Below are 20530 nucleotides of genomic sequence, written 5' to 3'. Positions count from 1 at the left end.
AGGTATGCTGCTGTAACGAGCTGTAATATTTACAGGGTTGAAGTAGCAATGCTAAATATAGTTTGTTTTCCGTAAGCAGCCTAAATACTCCTGATCATTGATAACTATGAAGTATCAATGTGGAAACATTTGTCAACTTCAGTGAAATCACAAATAACAGAGTCAGCGACTGAGATGCGCTCTCCCTTGGTTGTGTATACCTTTTAAGATTAAAATGCAGTCAAGAAAAAAATACTTCAACTTGGCTAAGAATGAATCAGTTTGGTCTTCAGTTGCTTGGGCTGAAGATAACTGAAGGATTATATTACTCTCCAAAATGGCAAAGTAAGGTAATCTACTAAAAAAGGTAATCCTGCTGTTGAACAGATTGGGGAAAACCATTGCAAGGGATCGTGATGCCACTGGGCACCAAAGAACCTGCCTTTGTCTAACCAGGTTACCTTTAAGTAATGTAAAAGATTTTGTAATGGCAAAGAAGTTATTTAAAGCAGACAGAAAGAAATAATCTTTTTTTTTTTTTCCCCCGTTTTTGCAACTGATTACCTTCTGTGACTGAACCAATTATTTAATGGGATTTGGAGCTGAAGAGCCAGAAAAGATTTTTCTAAACATCAAGATAGCAGCTTATGGCCCTGCAGCATAAACCACTAGTATCTTCTAATAAATGCTCCCCTGCAGAAGCAGAATGATTATCAGACGAGTGACCAAGAAGATACTTGACACAAAGTTCACGAAAAATTGATTGGAGAGGACTGCAAACATCGCTTCCAGAAGTGACCATTGTCTCTTCTTTCTATCGAACACATAAATTTGTAGGTGTTTGGTACTTTTGAAGTCTGAAGGCAGAGGTGTCTTGTCAAGTGGAAATTAACTTTGAAGTTACTCCTTCAGAAACACACTGGAGCTGAAGGCTGGCCCGCAGCCTTGAATGATGGCTGATTTTCACTGGTTAGTCAGCAGTTCCTGCAAAGCTGTCTTCTTTGGTAGAAAATTCACAACTTCAGCAGGTGAGCAGATTGACTGAGTAATGAGCAACTGGGTCACAAACTTCCAAGTCAAAAATTTAAAGTTAAAAACTAAAGTTATCCTTAACTGTAATAATAATTCAGGCAGGATTTAATAAAGAATCTTGAACAAAACTATAACTGTAGTTACCCAAATTCTTGATGCAGCTGTTAATAACCAGAATATACTGTTCCTAATTCATTGTAGAGGAACAAAACCACTCAAGCAGTGAGAGACAATGACTTAAACATCACTAGGGAGCATCAGACAGTAACAGGTATTTAAAATAAATCATTATCATATCTGAACACATATAAAAATAATCTCTTTATTACGTTTTTTTTTTTTTTTTTCTCTTTACCTAACAGTATTATTTCTTAAGAATAAATATGAACAGTTCAAAGTATCTTTTCTGGGCCTGCATTTTCGTGTTTCTGGCCACAGCAGTGCTGTCATAACCAACTTCTTCCCTGGCTGCTTGTTCCCTGCCCTACGCTGTCCATTCTTTCTGGGCAGCACAGTGGCTGGGAGGCCATGCTGCCCACCAGATGAGGGTCTGCCCATGTGGGAGTCATCACTTCCCACCCTCTTCAGCCTGGATGTTGCCAGCAGCAACACTGGCTTCAGTAAGCCTCCTCCCTGCTTGTTTCTGCCCTTGTGCAATCCATGAGTTGCCTAAAACCCTCTGCAAAGCTGAAACAGGGAACAAATTTTACAGAAAAATAGCACTTTTAAAGACTGGTTGTTTTTCAACACTTGAGCCCATTCAACATGTTCTCCAAACAATGGAGAAGGAGAGGTGAGAGTAGGAATAAGGTAAAAACCTGGGGCTGCTGAATGTCTCACAAAAAATGGTGTGGCCATCCATGTGTACCCCTCTGAGGCAACCAGCTACCTGGAACGTTGAGCTGTTGTACTCTGCACGGGAGCAGAGCTGGAGCTCTGAAAAAACATGAGCATCTGACTAAGCAGTAGCTGATAGCTGAGGCAGCAGCACCTTTGGCAGCTGTAGTCATTTTGGAAATGAAGTTGTGACTACCCCCTAAACCACAGCTACCTCAAAAGCCAACCTTACCCTGAATCAGAAAAGATGTATTCTTTTGTTTTCCTACTCTGAGAGCATTTCAGGTTAAGTGAGATGAAATAAAAAAGAAATTATACTGGAAGATCCTAAACCAGTTTTAAAATGGGCAACACTAAAATAATTGCGTAAGATGTTGGTTTTTTTTTACCTCAAAACACTTTTATACTTCAAAGTAAAATAAATTGATTTTAAATTATTACTCTAATACAAGAGAGATAATAAACTCAACACCACTTACAATAAGCTTTACAATAATTGTCACATTATAATAAACTGGAAAAAAATGAGTATGCAGTGATTTTTTTTTTGTGCTAAATCCACTGCTTTAACCTTTAGTAAACTATTTGTTCAGATGTATGATGGAGGTTTCAGTCTGACAAACAGAATACATTGCTTAGCTTTTAAACCAGTTCAGTAAGAGCTCTTTCAGGAAGGCTGAAAGCCAACAACCTTTCACCTTCAACTCAATAAATCATATCCCATTTAATTCAGTTTTTATTCAATGAAATGATGTATAAAAACTTACAAATCTGAGAACTTAACTATACACAAAAAGATGATACTCAGTTTAAATGTATATGCAGAGAAGAGCTGTAGTTTGTGACTTGCCCTCTCCCGCCCCTCCCCCCAAAACACACACCGTCTCCATTTACGATGGGGCACTTATTCTGTCCGCTTACGCCTTCTGTTGGCCCAGTAATTGCTCGGTGGGCTTCATTGCTGCTGTCAGTTTAGGGTTTTAGACTACCAGCAAGAAGTCCGGGCATCTATATAAAATAAGAAGAATCAACAACTTGATTTTGAACACAAAGATGCAGTGCTACCGTCAGCAGTAACTAACTACAGAATCCTTTCAGGTTTTGCAGACTTTGTCTTGGCTTTGAAAATAATGGGACGCTCACAGAGCAAAATTTGCCAGCCAGCACTACAGATTCACTTTAAAACAACCATGATCCCCTATTACTACAATGTCTCTGCACCACTTTTTCCTCTTAACTCATGCCATTAAACCAAATGAAATTGTGGACATTCCTTGCCTGGGTAAAAAGCTTGTCTCTTTCCTTCCATCCAGAATGACTCAAACCTACAGCTAACAATCCATGCTTGTGCTGCGCTAACAATGGCACGATGCTCACCAGTATGGAATTCTCTAGTTCCCTTTGTAGCTTGGGTGACAACACTTAGCTTCTCCTCAACAGGCCAATAAAAATGCACACAGCTTGGGATGCTTTACATTTGATTAAAAATAACCGTGCCATGACTAGTTTTGTCAAACAACGAAAAGACTTTCTGGGCTGAATCTGAGCGTAGACGGCCCGTTACTTAAAAAGGACGTGTGCATTTATTTGCCTGTACCCAATATACACACAAACACTTTCTAAATATATATATATAAAAATCTTTATACATATACAGTGTTTTTTATATATATATATAAAGATTGCCATCACATTATTATTTCAGCTACTTAAGTCAAAACTGACCAAGTAACTACTTTGCTTGACTCAATGATGCTATCTGAAACAGATACCCAAAGGCATACGTGAAGGAAAATGTAAGGCTAATAGAAACCCGACACCCGCAGCTCTTTTTAACTCAATGAACAGAGATTTTTACATTCACTGAGAAAAGTTCTGAGAGTTTTAAGTTATAACCTTAACCAACTTGCACATGGACTTCTAAAAAGCATGGTGTTTTAATCTGCCAGATCTCAAAATGCCTTTTACCAGGGAAACTAATATAAATATATATATTTTTTTTCTTTGCTTACCAAACTGATGCTCTCTTTCTCATTACGTTCATCATTGTATCTAAATACACTTTTAAGCAATCTAAATTTTGTTTAAAATCTATTAAATTTGGATTAACTAATACTATCAACATAGTTAGCTGGATTATTTTTTCACATGTTCCTTTGTATTAAAATCAATTATGTTGTGGTTTGACGCAAAGCTTTTTGTTTGTTTTGGTGGGAGAGGCAAAGTCCAATTTCCTAACGTGCCGGTACAGTTCTGGTTGCTGAAGACAAAGGGTGGGAAGGAGGCAGGTGGAAAAGATGGCAGGGGTATGTGAGGTAAGAGGTGGGGGGAGGAAAAAATTGATTTAATAAAAAATGAGTAAAGAAACTTTAAAAAATTGATACAGGTTTCACATTCAGTCTAACAACACTGCTTCCTGCTCCTTTTTGATGGAGGCTAACACTGCATTATCAGTCTCTGTGGCTTCTGTGTCCCCACCACCTAGCAGAATGGAGCGATCTTCTTCTAGTGTAAAGACAGAGTTTTGATTTTGGCACGAATGTTTGACTACTTCATTGGGAGTGGAAAACGTTTTGTCACACAAGTTACATTTGTAGGGCTTGTTGGTCTGTACTAGCAAGTTGTCCATTTGACTGCCTTCCTCAAAAGTACAGAGTTCCAGAGTCTGTTTGTCCACCATGGTGTACGTGTCCATGCTCTGGTTTAGGCACACGTGTCTGGCAGCCTGGTTAGCCCTACAAAAGCTTTTGTCACAAGTGCTGCACTTGAAGGGCTTGCCAGTGTGTATGTACATGTGCTCCCTCCAGTGGCTTTTCTGAATAAATTTGCGACCACAGATGGAACATTCGTATTTCCGTCTTTTTACTTCCCTCTCTTGATCCGCCTGCTCCAAGTTGTCTATGTCTGCGATATCAGAGGGGGGCGGTGTCTCTGACTGCTGCTGCCCGTCAATTATTGGGGAGTCTGAGATCTGCTGCAGCTCGCTGTCACTGATCATCCCTGCTTCAGGCACTTCCACGGCATCTTTATCACCTGTGTTATTACAGAGAGACAAAGACATATTGCTTTCTCCCTGCTGGTTAGACGTGAAGGGAACTCCCGTGTGGATCTGCAGGTGCTCACGCAAACTACTTCGCAGATTAAACCGGCGACCGCAGAGGTGGCAGGCATAGTATTTTGGGAAGCTTCCATTCCTTTTCATAATGCTTGGCTTGACATGGGCTATTGTGAGTGAGGCAGGCTGTTCATCTGAAGAAGATGCTTCCATGTTGGCCTCTTCTCCTGAAGGTGAATTATTACCAGCAGCAGATACCAATTCTGGAGATAAAGAAGATGGCAATGGGTCAGAAGCAGACATATTCGTCCGGGTCACTTGTGGCAGATTTGTAGCTAACTGCGAGAGCTGCGAGCCTTCGGAAACCTGCTCCTGGTTCATTCGCGACGTCTGTGGCCTTGGTTCTCGCCCGAGTTTGTCAGTTGCTGATGAAACCTTAGTGGGATGCCTTATCTGGTGATCTGCAATCTGAATGCCATATAATGAAGATGCTAATGGAAAAACTTGATCCGGGTGAGAAAAGGTTCCCTGACTTGCAAGGCTGGCCTCTTGAATTAGTGGATATGCATGCAGAAACTTTATTCCCTGTTCTAGTCGAACTGGGTCAATAAGTTGCGGTGCCATCTTCCCCGTGTACATCAAATGCAAGAGATAACTGAAGATATCTGGCTGTATGTCAGTCGCTTTCAAGCGGACACATTCACTGCAAGGAGAAACAAAATGATCAATAAGAGATAAGGAAAACTTCTTTTTTTTTTTACCAGATCTAGGTTATTCCAGCATTGGTAAAAATCGGAGGCATCTACTTAAATTCAAAAGGCAGAATCTGCAGTAAATAGAGAAATGCTTTAACGTAAAAGAGCTAATCTTACTGGCCACTTGAAAGCTGACTTTTTTTTTTTCCTCAGAAAAGCAACTGGCTTGAAGGACAAAGCTGTCCCGTTGCAGTCTGCTCCTCTCTAAATTGCTGTTACATTACAGATTTGTTGTCACACGTTAATATATTTTGTAAATTGCAATCATATTTTTCCCCTTATTTTGGTTGGATTCAAATGCATCTGTAGCTAAACTAAAATCTGCTATCACTGGACTCGAAATTCACAATCGATTAAGCTTTACTCAATACCTAGCCCTGAAAATACCTAAAATTAATCGGGCACTTGCCTGTTTGGCTTCTATGTCTTACTAAGTGTTTACAGTTAGAGTTCTGCAAATGTGTGTATCACCTTGTCTCAACTGCATTACGATCCAGAAACCACGCAGGACAGAATGCAAATCCCCTGAGGATCTGATGCAATAGGTACAGCCTGAGCACATCTAACCCGTGGAGGCCAGGCTCTCTGCAAAGCAGAACTGTAACTTCTTCCCTTGATCAGAGAAGAAACAGCAGCACCAGCGGTACACCTGGTCAGGTCACAGTCTCTTGGTTACAGCGCTCAGCAAAGGGAGACGCTTTGGCTGCCATGCCCTCTTCAGCCTAACAGGGCTGAAAGCACCACCATCCTCCAGCTGAGAGCATGCCCTGTGCATCAACTTTCTGAAATGCCCACCACTCCTCCAGCTGAAGCTGGATCTCTGTGCAGAAAGAGAGGCAAGGTTCACAGAAGAAAGAAAACCAGGAACACCTTGGTTAGGCCCCTTGGCTAACAGGAGAGGAGCTGGGATTCTTGCTGGTTTTCAGAGTTATTTGCAGTTCTTGTATTAAACAAACATTAAGTAAAGGACAGAAATTCAGGAATGGTCATGAATCCACGCTGCGGTCTGAATACTCTTAACCACAGTAGGTTACCAAGCCAAAGAGTTAAGAGTTTCACTCACTTAAACTTTTTCAGATAGTCCAAATATTTGGGGAAAAGACCAAATAATCTTTAAAACAGTCTTATGCTTTCGTTACAGAAATGTGAAGAATAGTTCCAAGACAGACTAGAGGATAGAGAGTGGGGGAAGGAAAGCGTAAGAGTGAAGACAAGATCCTTTAAATATTCAATTCTAGGAATTCTATGCTTTTTTTTTAAGGATAAAGAACTTGTGCTAAATTGTAACAGTAGTGTTAACGTATCACAGTGTAATACATTTTAAAGTGAGATTCTACTTTGCAGATAAGTCTGGATTCCATATTCCTCATGTCACTGCAAGAAGCAAAAAGAACATTTTCAGGTTTCAAAATGTCGTTAGACCTCCTTAGCTTAGCTAACTCAACACCCTTAGAACAGAACAGCAAACCTTTTTACAGTTACCTGGTTTGATGAACAAACAACATCTTGAAGTAGTTGGAGAAAGAAGCGAGGACTGATTTGTGTGCCTTGAAGTAGACATCACCAATGGCCACTGTGCAATCACACAGGAAACCGAACTCTCTCTGGGCATTTAGCTGCTGCAGCAGAATAAGTCCATGGTTGGCCAAATCCATTTTTTTACACTCTGAAAAGCAAATGACTTCTATGTAAAAACAGTAGATGCACAGATGCAACAGTAGCTGTCTCTTAACAGGTATTTTCCTCTAATATCTGTACGTCATGCTTTAGTAACACCTCTTAATCCCAAGCTACTGTATAAATGATATCGTACACACAGACAAGGATCTCTGTTTCACGATGACCGATGCGATTCACAAAGGTGCAAGCAGAGGCTTAAAGAGCAAAGGAGAGCCAGTACTAAAGAGTGCTGAAAAGGCATGGGGGGCCTTGGATACAGAAATACGAATAGCTAAAGGAGAGGAAGAAATATCAGAAAGTAGTAAAAACACCTATTTGTAATGCGAAGGACAAAGTATTTTGGCTGCCACTTGACTGTTCAAACAGGAAAAATAAATCTCCCTTCTGATACCAGCTGTGTTCACGTAACTGCACGGAAGAGACAAGAGCAAAACCAACTAAAAGACAAGTCGGATACTTGTCTGAATTGTTGGACACTGAATTTTCAGTGTCTCTGTACATCTTTTACCTAAAGTGATGTGTCTGTCCAGCTGAATCCAAACCCAACGTTAAATAATTAACTATTTCTGATGGATACGCCCTCTCGTGGGAAATACCAGATACATCCCTGCGTCTTTCCAGGCTGAAACAATGAGTTCTTTCTAGGTACTGGTAAGCCCTCTCTACCATGAGAACAGGAGGGGCCAGTCTTTTCACCCAGTAACTATTTATTTATTTATTGGGATCAGCTAGCTGCAACTGCATTTTAAGGAGAGGTGAGGTTCTGTCCATCCCTGGCTGTCGGCACAACAGTAAAACGTGGCACCAACCTGAGCCCCCCTCAATAGGGCTGCCACAGCCCCCCACCCTCCCTGCCCTTCCTTGTACCAGCAGTTGGAGGCCACCCTCAAAGACCTACCTAAGAGCTATAAACTTTTTCCTCAGTGATTCAACGGCAGCTTGGGAAGCAAGAATTGGTAACTTTGGGGAAAAAAATAGACAGGGAAACACATAAGGACAGTTGCGTATGGTTGGATGCATGAATATAGGGCTAGTAAGATAGCAAGTGGATACAAACGTAACCAAAACAGATAGAGTTTTGAGCAGAAAAAGTACAAGTATGAAGTAATGTAGGTCTGTACACAGCCATGTAAAATGCCATGAGAAGTCAACAAAATTTCTGGGCATGTTATGCCCACAGCAGTGCAGATGCTCTATGAACAGAAAAGAAAGAGAAGATGAAACTAGGAGAAGTGGCTCAAAAGCAGTAGATTTATCACAGAATCACAGAATGGTTTGGGTTGCAAAGGACCTTAAGATCATCTAGTTCTGAGCCCCCTGCCATGGGCAGGGACACCTTCCACTAGACCATACTGCCCAAGGCCCTGGCCTTGAACACCACCAGGGATGGAAAAGTCTTGGGTTTTTGTTTGTTTGGGTTTTGGGGGGTTTTTTTGTTTGTGGGTTTTTTTTTTTTGTTTTTGTTTTTGGTTTTGGTTTTTTTGTTTTTGTTTTTCCCCTCCAAATGTAATAGGAAGTTATCAAAATTTTAGGTAAGGTACAAAGAGCTTGTCTCAGTAAGAAACAGTAAATAAATATATAATAGAATATACATACAGTATAAATTCAGTAAAAAGCACAGAGCGTGGCTTTTTTGGAAAAGAGAATAGAAATGTATTCCATGTGTGCCAATACATTTAGGCATTGAAGAAACAAGTATTTCTACTTGCTGGACAGTGAAGAATGCACTCTTATTTAAACCAACAGCCAGGCTGATCAAGTGCATTCCTTTGCATTCACAAGAGATCAGAACTCGCTTAAATCAGGGGTGAAAGGGCAAAGAAAGAAACACAATTTAAGATACAGTTGATTATTTTCTTAAAGAACAAAAAAAATCAGGTTTCAACTCTCTTCAGGTCCATCCTCTCCTCCCTAAGTCACTGCATGTTTGGACAATGATCCTTTCCTTCTCTCCAAAAGAGGGAACACTCGCTGTCAGCAGTAGCTAAAACCATATTCATTGTTATTTAATCCTGCAAGATGCTCCTTGCAGGTAGACTTTGCCATGCTACGGAAAACACACCTTTTTCTCTTTTTTTTTAGCTTTAATTTAGATTATTCTGCTTGCTGCATGTTTTAATTCATCAGTGCTAAATCCAGCTTGTACTTGGACAGCAAAACTTGTCAGGCAGAGCAAACCATCAATGGGAGGGAACTCCAAGCCAAAAAAGCATTTTTTCTAGTTAGTATCACCTTGAATTTGTTTCGTTCATAGTGACAGCGGTCACTGTGGCACTTGAAGCTATTGCTTTTTGTCAGAGATCTGAATTAATTTCTTTGCATGAAATGATACGGCGTTCATATGCATGCACAACGCTAAGTTCTTGTGTATATTTGAAAGATATTTAAATGCTTTGAACTGAAAGCACTAGAAGAATTACACTCTAAGGGAACTACACAGCAGGGGATAGGAGTAAGGAAAGCACTCTGTATATTATTTAGCAGTCTTCTATACCTGAAGGGTATATACCTTCTAATACCTGAAGGGGGCCTACGTAAATCTGGAAAGGGACTTTTTACAAGGGCCTGGAGGGGTAAGACAAAAGGTAATGGCTTAAAACTGACAGAGGGGAGATTTAGATTAGATATAAGGAAAAAATTCTTCCCTGTGAGGGTGCTGAGACACTGGCACAGGTTGCCCAGAGAAGCTGTGGCTGCCCCATCCCTGGCAGTGTTCAAGGCCAGGTTGGACACAGGGGCTTGGAGCAACCTGCTCTAGTGGAAGGTGTCCCTGCCCGTGGCAGCGGGTTGGAACTAGATGATCTTTAAGGTCCCTTCCAACCCAAACCATTCTGTGATTCTAGGTATGCGTGTGTTCAGGAGTTTTACCCTTAGCTAAATAAAACAGTGATCAACACCAGCACGGCCGTGCTTTAGTGTTGATAGATCCAACAGCTGTGTAACATACTTCTTGTGCCCCGAAACGCCCTGGGGACAGCCCTTGGGCCGCACGGCTGACAGGCGGGCCGGCTCAGCCTTGTCACAACTTTTGACATCACCCAGCTCGCTCGGCGGCGGGTGAAAAACCACGCGAGGCCGAGCCCCGTCTGAACGCGTGCGTTTATTTCGGAGACACGGGGGGGGGGGGGGGAAACGGTGGCACGGGTCAAGGACGAGACCGAGAAAGCGCCGGTGCCGCCCCGCAGAGGGGGCGAGGCAGGCCCGGGAGAACAGCGCTGTGGCCGCCTGTGGGGTAAGGGGGGGGGGGGGAGCACCGGGAAAGGGGCGCAGCAAACAGCCGCTAGCCCGGCGCGACCGGGCCCGCCGCTTCCCGGTACCCACTCGCACACCTGACGGATACCAAGCTTCCCACCGAGCGCCCGGCGTCCTTTCCGCTTCAGCGGCAGAGGGCACCAGCCCCGGCCGCTCGCGAACGCGCCCCCACCGCCTGGCAGCGCCTGCTCCTCCGGGACAGCGGCAGCCGCTGGACCCGGAGGAGGAGGGCGGGGGGGGGGGGAACGGGGGGAGGGGGGAGCGGGAAGAGGCGCGCGCGCGGCGCTCGGGAGCTCCCGCCGCCTGCCGGCGCCGCAGCGCGCGGCGGGGGCGTGGCCACGCGCCCGCCCCTCTCGTCCCCGGAGTCACGCTCGGCCTCAGTGGCAGAGGTGACGGCGCCCTCCCATTGGCCGCCGGGGCGGAAGGCCGGGTGGCCGCGCGCCGCTCTCACTGGCTGCGCCCCGCCCCTCCTCCCCTCACTCTCCGCCCGCCTTTCACCACCCCCCTCCCCCCCACCTCCCCAACCTCCCTCCCCTCCCCGCCCCCCCGCGCACGCCACGCGCGCACGGACGGACGGAGACAGCGCGAGACGCAGCGCGAGCGGAGCCGCCAGGGCGCGCGAGACGGGAACCGCCGCTGCCGCCGCCGCCGCCGCCAGGGCCGCCCAGCCTGCCGGGGACAGACAGGCGGGGCCGCCCCCTCCGCCCCGCCCGCCCCTGCGCCGGATGCCGCCGGACGGGGGGGGGGGGCCGCCCCGCTGCGGGCGGGAGGCCGCGCGGGCACCAACCGGCCGGGCCGGGCGACACCGGTTCCCCCCTCCTTCCCCCCCATCCCTTCTGTCTCTCCCTCCCCCCCCGCTCCATCCCCGGCCCTCCTCTCCCCTCAGCACGGGCCCATCCTCCCCCCCCCCCCCTCCCGGGCTGTGTCCCGGATGGAGCCGCCCGGCCCGGCCCGGCGGGGGTTTGTCAGGAGGCCAGGCAGCCCCGGCGGCGCCAGGCGCGGCCCTCCGCCGCCTCCGCGCCCCCCTCGGCCCGCCGCGGCGCGGCCGGACCCCGCACCCGCCGCCCCTCGCACACAATGAGGAGGTAGGGCCGAGCAGGCCCCGCCGCGCCCGCCGCGCCGCCGCCGCCGCCTCAGCGCGGGCCGCGGCCGGTGCGGCGGGGCCGGGCGCACGTGCGGGCGGCGCCGGGATCCCCCCCCCGCGGGGCGCGGCGCGGCCGGTGCTCACCTGGGGGGCGCGGGCCGCCGAGGCGCCTGGTGCCGCGCGGGCCGCCGCCGTCTCCGCGCCCAGCAGCAGCAACAACGGAGTCAGCGCGGCGGCGGCGGCGGCGGCGGCTTTTCCTGTCCGGTTACGTTAGGGTCACATGACCGAGAGCGGAGCACAGAGGCTGCAGCGAGGAGCCCCCGCCGGGGGGGAGGGGAGGCGGCGAGCGCTGTGGCGGCAGCAGCAGCAGCAGGAGACACCCAGCCCCCGCCCGCCCCTCCCTCCCGCGCCCGCCCGCCGCGCGGGCCGCACCGGCGGGACCGGCCCCGTTGCCGCCTCCCTGCCCGGCACCCCCGGGCCCGCCGCCGCGCCGGGGCGCTGCCCCTTTAAAACTCCCGGGGGTGGGGGCTGGTGCGGCCTCCCCCCCCCTCTACTCCGCGCCGTTCGAGCGCGGCGGAGGCGGCCCCGGCGCTGCCAGCGCCCCTCTGCTGCCTGGGCTACAGAATAACGGGCCGGGCCGGGTTACCGGCGGGCCTGCCTCGGGACCGTGGCGGCGTGCGGGGCCGGGGTGGCGCTGCGCTGCGCTCTCTGCCGCCGCCGATGCTTTCCCGGCGCCCTGCCGGCCTCGCCGCGGCGGTAGAGGCTGCCCGCCGCCAGCGTGCCCGGTGCCGCCGGGGGCGCACGGCCGCGGCTCCGGTGGGCACCGGGTGGTTCCTGCCGGGCGGGGCAGCGGGAGTGTGTGCTCCCCGGTTCTCCCTTCGCTGTCCCTGTGAGGAGTGACGGGCGCAGGTGCATTCTCCCGCCTCCCCGGAGCTATCGGGGATGTACCGGCTGAGGGAGCGCAGCGGGGGGTGCGATGTCCGGGGGCTCTCGGGCACGAACTCCGCTCCCTTTTTACCCGCGGCTTCTCCCCGGTGTCATTTCTATTACAGGTCCTCGGCGGGTGCTCAGGCCAAGGGCAGGCAGGGGCTTCAGGGGCTTGTCCCGCTGAAACTGTCCCGGGCGTTGTGGTTGAACTGTCAGATGAGAGGTTACAAGTTCACTTGGCAAAAGAGTGATTCAGAGTGCAAAAGTGGGAAGGTTGGGTTTGCTTTTTGTCTGTTCAGGTGGACTAGTGATTTGAAGTGAGTGTTTTTAGCTCGGCTCTCTCAGGCAGGGATGTAGAAATCACACCCTCAACTTCGCACTGCGTTGGGTTCAGGCGCAGTTCAGGAGTGCAGGGGGAAGGTGGACGTAGCCAGGCCTCAAGGTACCCAAATGCAAGGTGTGCTGTAGGATTCATGGGTGCTTCTGCACCAACGGGCACCACGATACATGACAAATTGTCAGTCTTGGAGAAGTCAGGGTTGTTGATGTGGAGCAGGGAGGCTGTCTTCTGCGAGAGGCCAGCAAGGAAGTCCCTGAAGGAGTGGAAGGGTGAGCCCTCCGTTGGGCTTGGGGTGATTCCTCTAAGTCGCGGAATCTGTCCGGGTATGGCTTGGATCTGTACTTCTTTGTAAGGTGACATCCACTACTAACTGAAGTGGTGGAGTGAACCAAACTGTTTTCAGAGAGAAACTTTGTTGTGGGTTGATACTTGGCCGGGAATAAAGAGGGATCTTTTGCACAGCTGCCCCGGGGGCCTGCTCCTGCTGTTCTTAAGTATGCTTTCTATGCTTCCGTAGGAAAAACATATGCTACAGTGCCAATGATTTGAATTAGGCCCAGATTATTATTACCTTTGTAAAGGTCCTTACCTAAGCTAGCTTTGAGGTCACTAGCTGTAGCTGGGATGATGTTTCCACAGTCGTTAAATGAGATGTTCTATGGAAAAAAGGCTCAAACTCCTGTAATTTAGTGCCTTGACAGCAGGTGTGCTGGCAGGAGGAGGGTGAGTCTGGTTTCTTGTCTGGTTCGTAGATCAGCAGAGGGCTGCAGCCGTCCCAGGCTAAGTGTTATTTTTACAGGACTTAAATTGATCAAGGACTAGACCAGTTTATGTGAGTCTGACTCTGCCATCTCCCACTGATGTTAATGGAAGGTTGGATAGACACAGCTTGAGTCTGTTTGGATTATATACCCCATGAATGTTAATTTATTTATCCAAGTTAAGCTGCACTTGAAAAGTGACTACTTGGGTTGTAAAGAAACCACCAACCCCAAGACCCAACAGCTTATTTTAATTTTGGTGGAGCTGAAAGCTGATAGTTTGTGGCTGTTGCAGTACTTCGAATGAAGCAGCTGGACAGAACTGCGTCTGTGGGACCCGCCTCGGGTACCTGTGATGGATGTGCTGAACTACAAGGGCTGCGTTCTTAGCAGCCCTCCTGCTACGTGAGCGCATGGCCAAAATTGATGGGGTGTATTTAACCAGCCTACTTGGCAAACTTTTCCCCTGTACATGTCCCTTGCGTTTCAGCCCTGCAGACTAAATGCAAAGCAAAGAGAGTAGATGGACATTTGACCTCAGGTCGCTTAGTAGCAGATGATTTGTCTCATTCTTGTGGAAGACGGTGAAAGCGATATAATTTTTAATTAAATTGAGTGGCTACTTGGGAAAACCAGTGTGTTTCTGGCACGTACCTGCCAGGCTTTGTGGTCTGTTTTTCCTCTTCTGTGCTGCACTTGAGTACTTCTGTGTTGGCATTTGTGCAGGATTCTCCTCTGTGCTGCCTCTGAAACTGGAGGAAAGTCAACTTCGTTATGTTTTTTTAATTAATAGCTCATAATTCAACTTTAAAGCAACTTCCTTCGGACCGCAATACTTTAATCCAGCAATAATTCATTTCTCAATTTAAAAGTGTCCTCTCTGATTCAAGGCTGACTGGAATCTGTAGAAAGATTTCTGTGTTGAGTTTAATGCTGCTAAATTTCACACCTTCAGTGCTGATCTACAGCTGAGTCATGTCATCAGTGTTGATAAGCTCCTTTTGGGCACTCAGCTCAGGACATGAATCTAGAATTTTACTTCCATCTCATCTTTTGAGGTATTTCTTTTTTAGACGGTTACAATCCATGCAGCTGAAATTGCATTTAAAGTTTATCCTTGTCTTATTAAGTGGTATTATTGTGCTTTTAGTTTTTATATGCTCATTTTTTCCTCCCGAGTAGTTGTGTAGGATTTCCTTCCTACCTTTATGACTTCTCGAAAGGACTGTTCAGGCTGATTCAGATAGCGCTACACACCTGAGAGCATTCCCAGTTATGCTGCTGTTGATAGGATCAGTCCTTTGGTTTTCGGTTCTGCTTTGGTCTGCGCGTACCCGGATTAAAGGCAGAGTTTTGTCTGGTAAGATCATGTTTTGCATTGTAAATGAGCACACTGCTGATGATTTAAGTGTTAATAGGATGATGAAAGTGTCTGCTAATCTGAGTAAAAACTCACTTGAGCAGTGGGAGGGACTCGATCCAGACTCAAGTCCTGCAAGCATGTCTTTTAATGGTACAGTTCAGTTGAAATCCGGACTGGTACAGCAGATGCTTGTTACAGTGAAAACCTGAACATCTCTAGTGATGATCACCAGGCTCAAAATGCTGAGGTTTCAGTGAGTTTTCAAGTTCCTCAGCATTTTCAAAAACCAAGAGAGCAGAGTCCCTCTTCTGAAGAGCCCTTTGTGGAGCTGCTGACCTGCTCCTGCGGGACCATTCCTGGCTTTGCCGGAGCTGTGGGGATCCAGGAGTTGCATGTCCCAGGCAATGAGTGGGAACTGCTTCCACCTTGATGCAACTGCCATAGAACATGAGTTTGTGTCAATGCCGTAAATCTCTTTTATTAGCTCAGCTGCCATTTCTAACACTTCCACTTCTGATTTATGTTGGTGAAGCGCAACAGCTGCAGTAGCTCCTCGCTAGAGGAGTTACTGTTGTACCTCTGGTAGTCTCCAGCCTTTCCACCCAGGGCTGTGTCCTCCCTCCTTGTTAGGGTTTTTCACACACGGCCTGACTCTTGCTTGTGTTTCAGAGTGACCCCAGGAGAACCGCCGACGTGAGGGAACAGCAGCAGTTGTGGAAGGGCTCTGCTTTTCTCACCTTGGCCTCCCTGCCGCGGGGAGGCTGCTGGGGTACACTGGTGATAGTGAGTGGTCAGCCCCCAAGTAGGACTGAGCTCTCACATTCTTGTTGCGAGTAGGCCCGGTTGTCCTGGAGGTGAAGGAGAGCTGTGGTGTGTGAGCCATGCTTTGGGTGAGAAAATGAAGAAAAAGGTCTTTGCCATTCTATAGACTAAACTGTTTTTCTGGTATCAGTATGTTAACTGGGAATTGCCAGCGAACAAACCTTTATCAACACCTAGAGATTAGCTGCAATTTAGACCAGGGGAACAAATAACAGTAATAACAATAATAATTCTTCCTTGTGTTAGTGCAAGGTATGTAATCCAAGGAAATGGTTTAATAGTATGCACAGCATGGTTAGGAGCCTCATCTCTATCAGGAATTGTTCGTGTGACCAAAGTGACAGAGCTTTTGCAGTGTGGATTAGCCCTCTGCTTTCTGGCTTTGCCTTGGTCCCAGGTTAGCCGGTTCCACGGGCCACTTTTAACTGGAAACATTCAAACTGCATTCCTGGCTGGAGCGGCATTTTTAGTGGAGCGTGACTATAAAATTACAGCAATATATGTTCTTGCGTGTTTTGTTTTCCTTAGAGAAAGGGGTTCAAACTGCAACTGTTATGAGTGCGTTTTTAAAGCCCCTGCAGGTGAGGTGTTCTGTAGAGGAGGAAGGTCGAAGTGAAATAGCATTGATACTATGTTCGCATTGCTGTGTAATGTCTAAATGGTGACTTTGAGCTCATGAGATACTTAATAAACAGCTATAACTAAATAGGGAGTTTGTTGGCATTAACTCAAACTTGGTTAGGAAAGTGTTAAGGAGTATTTGGGGGGCAATAGAATTGGTGGTTACCATCATTTAATAGTCATATTTCACGAGTTTGGAAAATGTATTTCGTGAACGGCTGGAGCTTGAAGACTGACATAACTGCAATGCCTTCAGCAGCTAAAATAGAGTGAAGGAGAAAACATGCTTGTCCTTGTTTTAAGTTTGTTTAATAAAGTTTGTTTGAAGAACCAGAAATGGGGGTGGCTGTCATGCCGTGTGTGCGAGCACAGGGGACTTTCTGTCCTGTTTCCCTGTGTGACTGGGTCTGTCCAGCTCCTGCTGTGTCAAAAACTGAGGAGGACCCCACACTGTTGGCATTGCTTGGTTTTCCGAGATCCAGCCACCTGGGGTTTGTGTGGTACAGGAACACAGGTGACTTCAAGAAGTATGTCACTGCAGGCACATGGGGGATTGGGAGAGGCAGGCTACCTCATACAGTATTGAGCTATGGCAAAGTCATTTTCTAAGGCTGACAGATCTTTGCTTTCCTGCTGGTTGTAAAGAATTACAGTCCCTTAAAAATCCTTTTCTCAGCTGGGGCTGTAGACATTTCCAGACACTTTCCCTCTCCTGGATAGCTAACACAGACAGTTAAGCTTTCTTCCCGCCAGACAACCAATGCTTTGGGCAGTGGTTTTGTTTTCTAAACCCCGTACATGTCACTTACTGTATGTGGCTACTTCAGATTCTGCATTTCTTTTTGGTAGTTGCCACGCTAGTATCATAAACCCGTCTGTACACCAGGCAGGGGGGTTGGAACTAGATGATCTTAAGGTCCTTTCGAACCCAAACCATTCTATGATAATGAGACTCTTGGCAGATGTTACATGCCGTCCGGTGAGGAAGGTGAGTACACCACACATCGGTAGTTTCCACCCTGTAGACTTTCGTTGGACAGAATCTTGATGGTCCAGGGAGAGTGACTGAGAAAACTGAGCTGGCAAACCCAATGCAGTTTCCAGATTGGTCTGCGCATGAAGGGCCCATAAACCAGGAAAGGTTCACCGCAACTGTTACCAGGACCAAGGACATCCATCTGTGTCTCCTCTTAATGTCTGGTACACTCCTTTATCAGTAAATAAACTCATGTAGATGGGCACAAACAGTCTGGCTTTTCCCCTCCTTTCGAAACTGAGCTGAAGTTTGTTCAGTTCCTAGGACGGGGAAGGACAGACCCTTTCTGACATGTTTTAGTGGTTTTGTTTCAGGCCGGCGCTTGCAGTTGGCGTGTGCCGGCTGGATTGAACACACGTTATTTTTGCAGAGAGCTCTAGGGAGGTGTCATGTACATGCTGGTGCTCATCCAGCCAGCAGAGCTGATGTGCTGAACAGGGACAGGCTCTGCAGCCAGGAGAGCTTCCCCCACAGTATGGGGCTGGAAGTCAGTAGTCCTGGCTCCAAGTGCTCTGCTGTTTTACAAGTAGTCCCACAAGCACTTCCGAACAGATCTGCCAAAAATCATCTGTAAGTTGTCCTTTACCTCATCTGATGGAAAAAACACAGGTAGAAGCAGTCTGCACAGTTGGGATCCTTACAAAGGATAGTCTGATGAGGTCCCATATGAACAGAATTTCACCAGGCAGTCTTCATGTTGTTAAAAAGGTTAAAATTTTGGAGTTCTGGATATACCAGGATTCCTCTCTGTTTTTCCTTGTATATATATTCTGTATTTACTGCTACGGCATCTTTCTTTTTTCTTTCCCCAGGTGACCCTTACTGGTTAGAATAGACTCATTCCGGTGAAGACGCAGACTGTGCAAACCGTGTGGTGACAGAGACGGTTCTTTTCAGTTACACTGTGAAGGCGCGCGGTGGACGGGGCAGGTGAAAGGTGGGCTGTGTTCAGCAGCTGAGGCAGTTCTGTGCTGCTCTGGAACTGGAGTCTCATCTTGCCTCTGCCATAAAACCTCCTCTGGTCAGGCCACACATACACGTGCACAGGGTCCCCACGGGCATCTCGCTTTGTAAGAGACCGTACAGTTAAGTGCTGAAACAAAAGCCCTCGTGCTTTGATGCAGGCGCCCATGGGTACATTGTGAGAAGGATGGATACAGAGTTTTAATGCACAGTTAAGGCTTAACTGAAGCTGCAGAACTCTGAATAGCCACTTGACACCGTAAATGGCACTGGGGGGCTTGGTGAGAGGAAGAGATCGTAGTTTTATGGCTACGGTTTTATGTGCTGATGTAACAGACTCAAAACAGTTTCAAAAGTAACTATGCTTCTCTTGTTTTGAGGTGTTTGACCGGTAACACTTAAATACAGTCCCAAGACAGAACATCTGAGGTAACCACACCGACACTTTCTGCTTTTGAAGAGCATCCAGGAGTCCTCAAACGACTTCGTTAAAACCACTTTTCCCGATGGATGCAGTTGGCCTGTAAATTTACATTTTAGCAATTCAGCCGAACTACTGAAACACTAAATGTGAGATGGGAAGTTGATGTTCTGAAATGTTAACACTCAAATGGGGGGAAAAACATCCCTATTTGTCTAAAGGAGTGAAAAATGTTTGCTAGGAAAATTACAATTCACATGTAACCTAATTGTTACTGGAATCAAGTGGTGCTTGGTAAGTTTTTCTGCTGCATGAAGGATGTAATGTACTGTTTGTGCAGTGACCCTGGGTGAGTCAGGAGATGGGCGCTGAGGAGCTGCTCTGCGCTGCACCCCAACACCCTGTCACCAGGCTGTTGTGCTGACCAGTTCACTTCGGTGAGTTGGGCTGAGGGGTCTGACCTTCTCAGCAGTGCAGGGAAGTGGTGGGTGACCTGTTCCAGAACCAACATCTCCGGGGGTGACCTGTTCTGGTGCTCAAGAGAAAGTCTGCTCCTAAGAGGAGCTGATGCGCCTTAAGAGGTTCCCATGGCTCTGGTAACATCATTTACAGCAAAGGGATGGGTTTGTAGTCAGATGTTCTTCCTAGCTCTGCCTGACTTTATTCTCTTCCCCATCATGCATGTGTTTGACGTATTCATCAGTCTAGTATCACATTCAGAAATGCTCTTTTCAGGTGGAGATAGAACAGTAAGCTACTGCAAAGGTGGTTGCACTTCTAGCCTGAATTTAGTGATCATGGCTTGTTAATGATGTTTCAAGAGCTTTTAACAAACTTAGGTTCTGTTGCTGAAGCAATACACTGTGGACTAACCTGATTTTGAAAGGGGAGATAAAAGAGCAGTTGTGTAGTAATTCCTGAAAACATGTTTAGAAAGAGAAGTTGCTGGGGAAAAAAGTCCCTTCATCCTCTCATGAGTGATAACATCCTGGAGATGGCAATCTGCAGACCTGTAAACTGGGAACAGATTAAAAAAAACCCTTGACAACGTCTACCTTAGAGGATAATTAAATGGCATTTTCATAGAATGGTTTGTGTTGGAAGGGACCTTACAGATTTGGTTCCAACCCCCCTACCATGGACAGGGACACCTTCCACTAGAGCAGGTTGCTCCAAGCTCCATCCAACCTGGCCTTGAACACTGCCAGGGATGGGGCAGCCACAGCTTCTCTGGGCACCCTGTGCCAGCGCCTCAGCACCCTCACAGGGAAGAATTATTTCCTAATATCCAATCTAAATCTCCCCTCTGTCAGTTTAAAGCCATTCCTCCTGATTCGGTCACTACATGTCCTTGTAAAAAGTCCCTCTCCAGATTTCTTGCAGGTCCCCTTTAGGCACGGGAAGGCTGCACCAAGGTCTCCCCGGAGCCTTCTCATCTCCAGGCTGAACAAGCTCAACTCTCTCAGCCTGTCTTCATAGCAGAGGTGCTCCAGCCCTCTGGCCATCTTTGTGGCCCTCCTCTGACTTGCTCCAGCAGGTCCATTTCTCTCTTGTGCAGTGGGCTCCACAGCTGAGTGCAGTACTGTGGGGGGGTCTCAGGAG

The 20530-nt window shown here is 47.4% G+C and overlaps 1 protein-coding gene and 1 long non-coding RNA gene across 5 annotated transcripts; one reads left to right on the top strand and one right to left on the bottom strand.

Moving 5' to 3' along the window:
* Positions 1-549: 549 nt before the first annotated feature.
* ZBTB2 (zinc finger and BTB domain containing 2) lies at positions 550-14430 on the bottom strand. 3 transcript variants are annotated; one of them, XM_030498916.1, is made up of 3 exons: positions 14357-14430; positions 7141-7324; positions 550-5606 (listed from the first exon to the last, which is right to left on the bottom strand). In XM_030498916.1, the coding sequence occupies exons 1-3, from the start codon at positions 14418-14420 to the stop codon at positions 4244-4246; spliced, it is 1611 nt and encodes a 536-aa protein (XP_030354776.1). In that variant the 5' UTR covers positions 14421-14430; the 3' UTR covers positions 550-4243. The 3 variants fall into 3 exon arrangements, with proteins under 3 accessions (XP_030354776.1, XP_030354777.1, XP_030354778.1); XM_030498917.1 differs by lacking the exon at positions 14357-14430 and adding an exon at positions 11819-12458; XM_030498918.1 differs by lacking the exon at positions 14357-14430 and adding an exon at positions 6130-6478 and having other exon boundaries at positions 7141-7217.
* Positions 14431-14974: 544 nt separating this feature from the next.
* LOC115613480 lies at positions 14975-19980 on the top strand. Of its 2 annotated transcripts, XR_003993399.1 has the most exons (3): positions 14975-15062; positions 15735-18481; positions 18888-19980. It is a non-coding gene; the product is annotated as an uncharacterized LOC115613480 (long non-coding RNA). The 2 variants fall into 2 exon arrangements; XR_003993398.1 differs by lacking the exon at positions 14975-15062 and having other exon boundaries at positions 15306-18481.
* Positions 19981-20530: the final 550 nt, after the last annotated feature.

Source organism: Strigops habroptila, chromosome 10 (genome assembly GCF_004027225.2).
Source record: "Strigops habroptila isolate Jane chromosome 10, bStrHab1.2.pri, whole genome shotgun sequence".
Lineage (NCBI taxonomy): Eukaryota > Metazoa > Chordata > Aves > Psittaciformes > Psittacidae > Strigops > Strigops habroptila.
The sequence above is the reverse complement of the archived record's forward strand: the minus strand, read 5'-3'. Positions and strand labels throughout refer to the sequence as shown.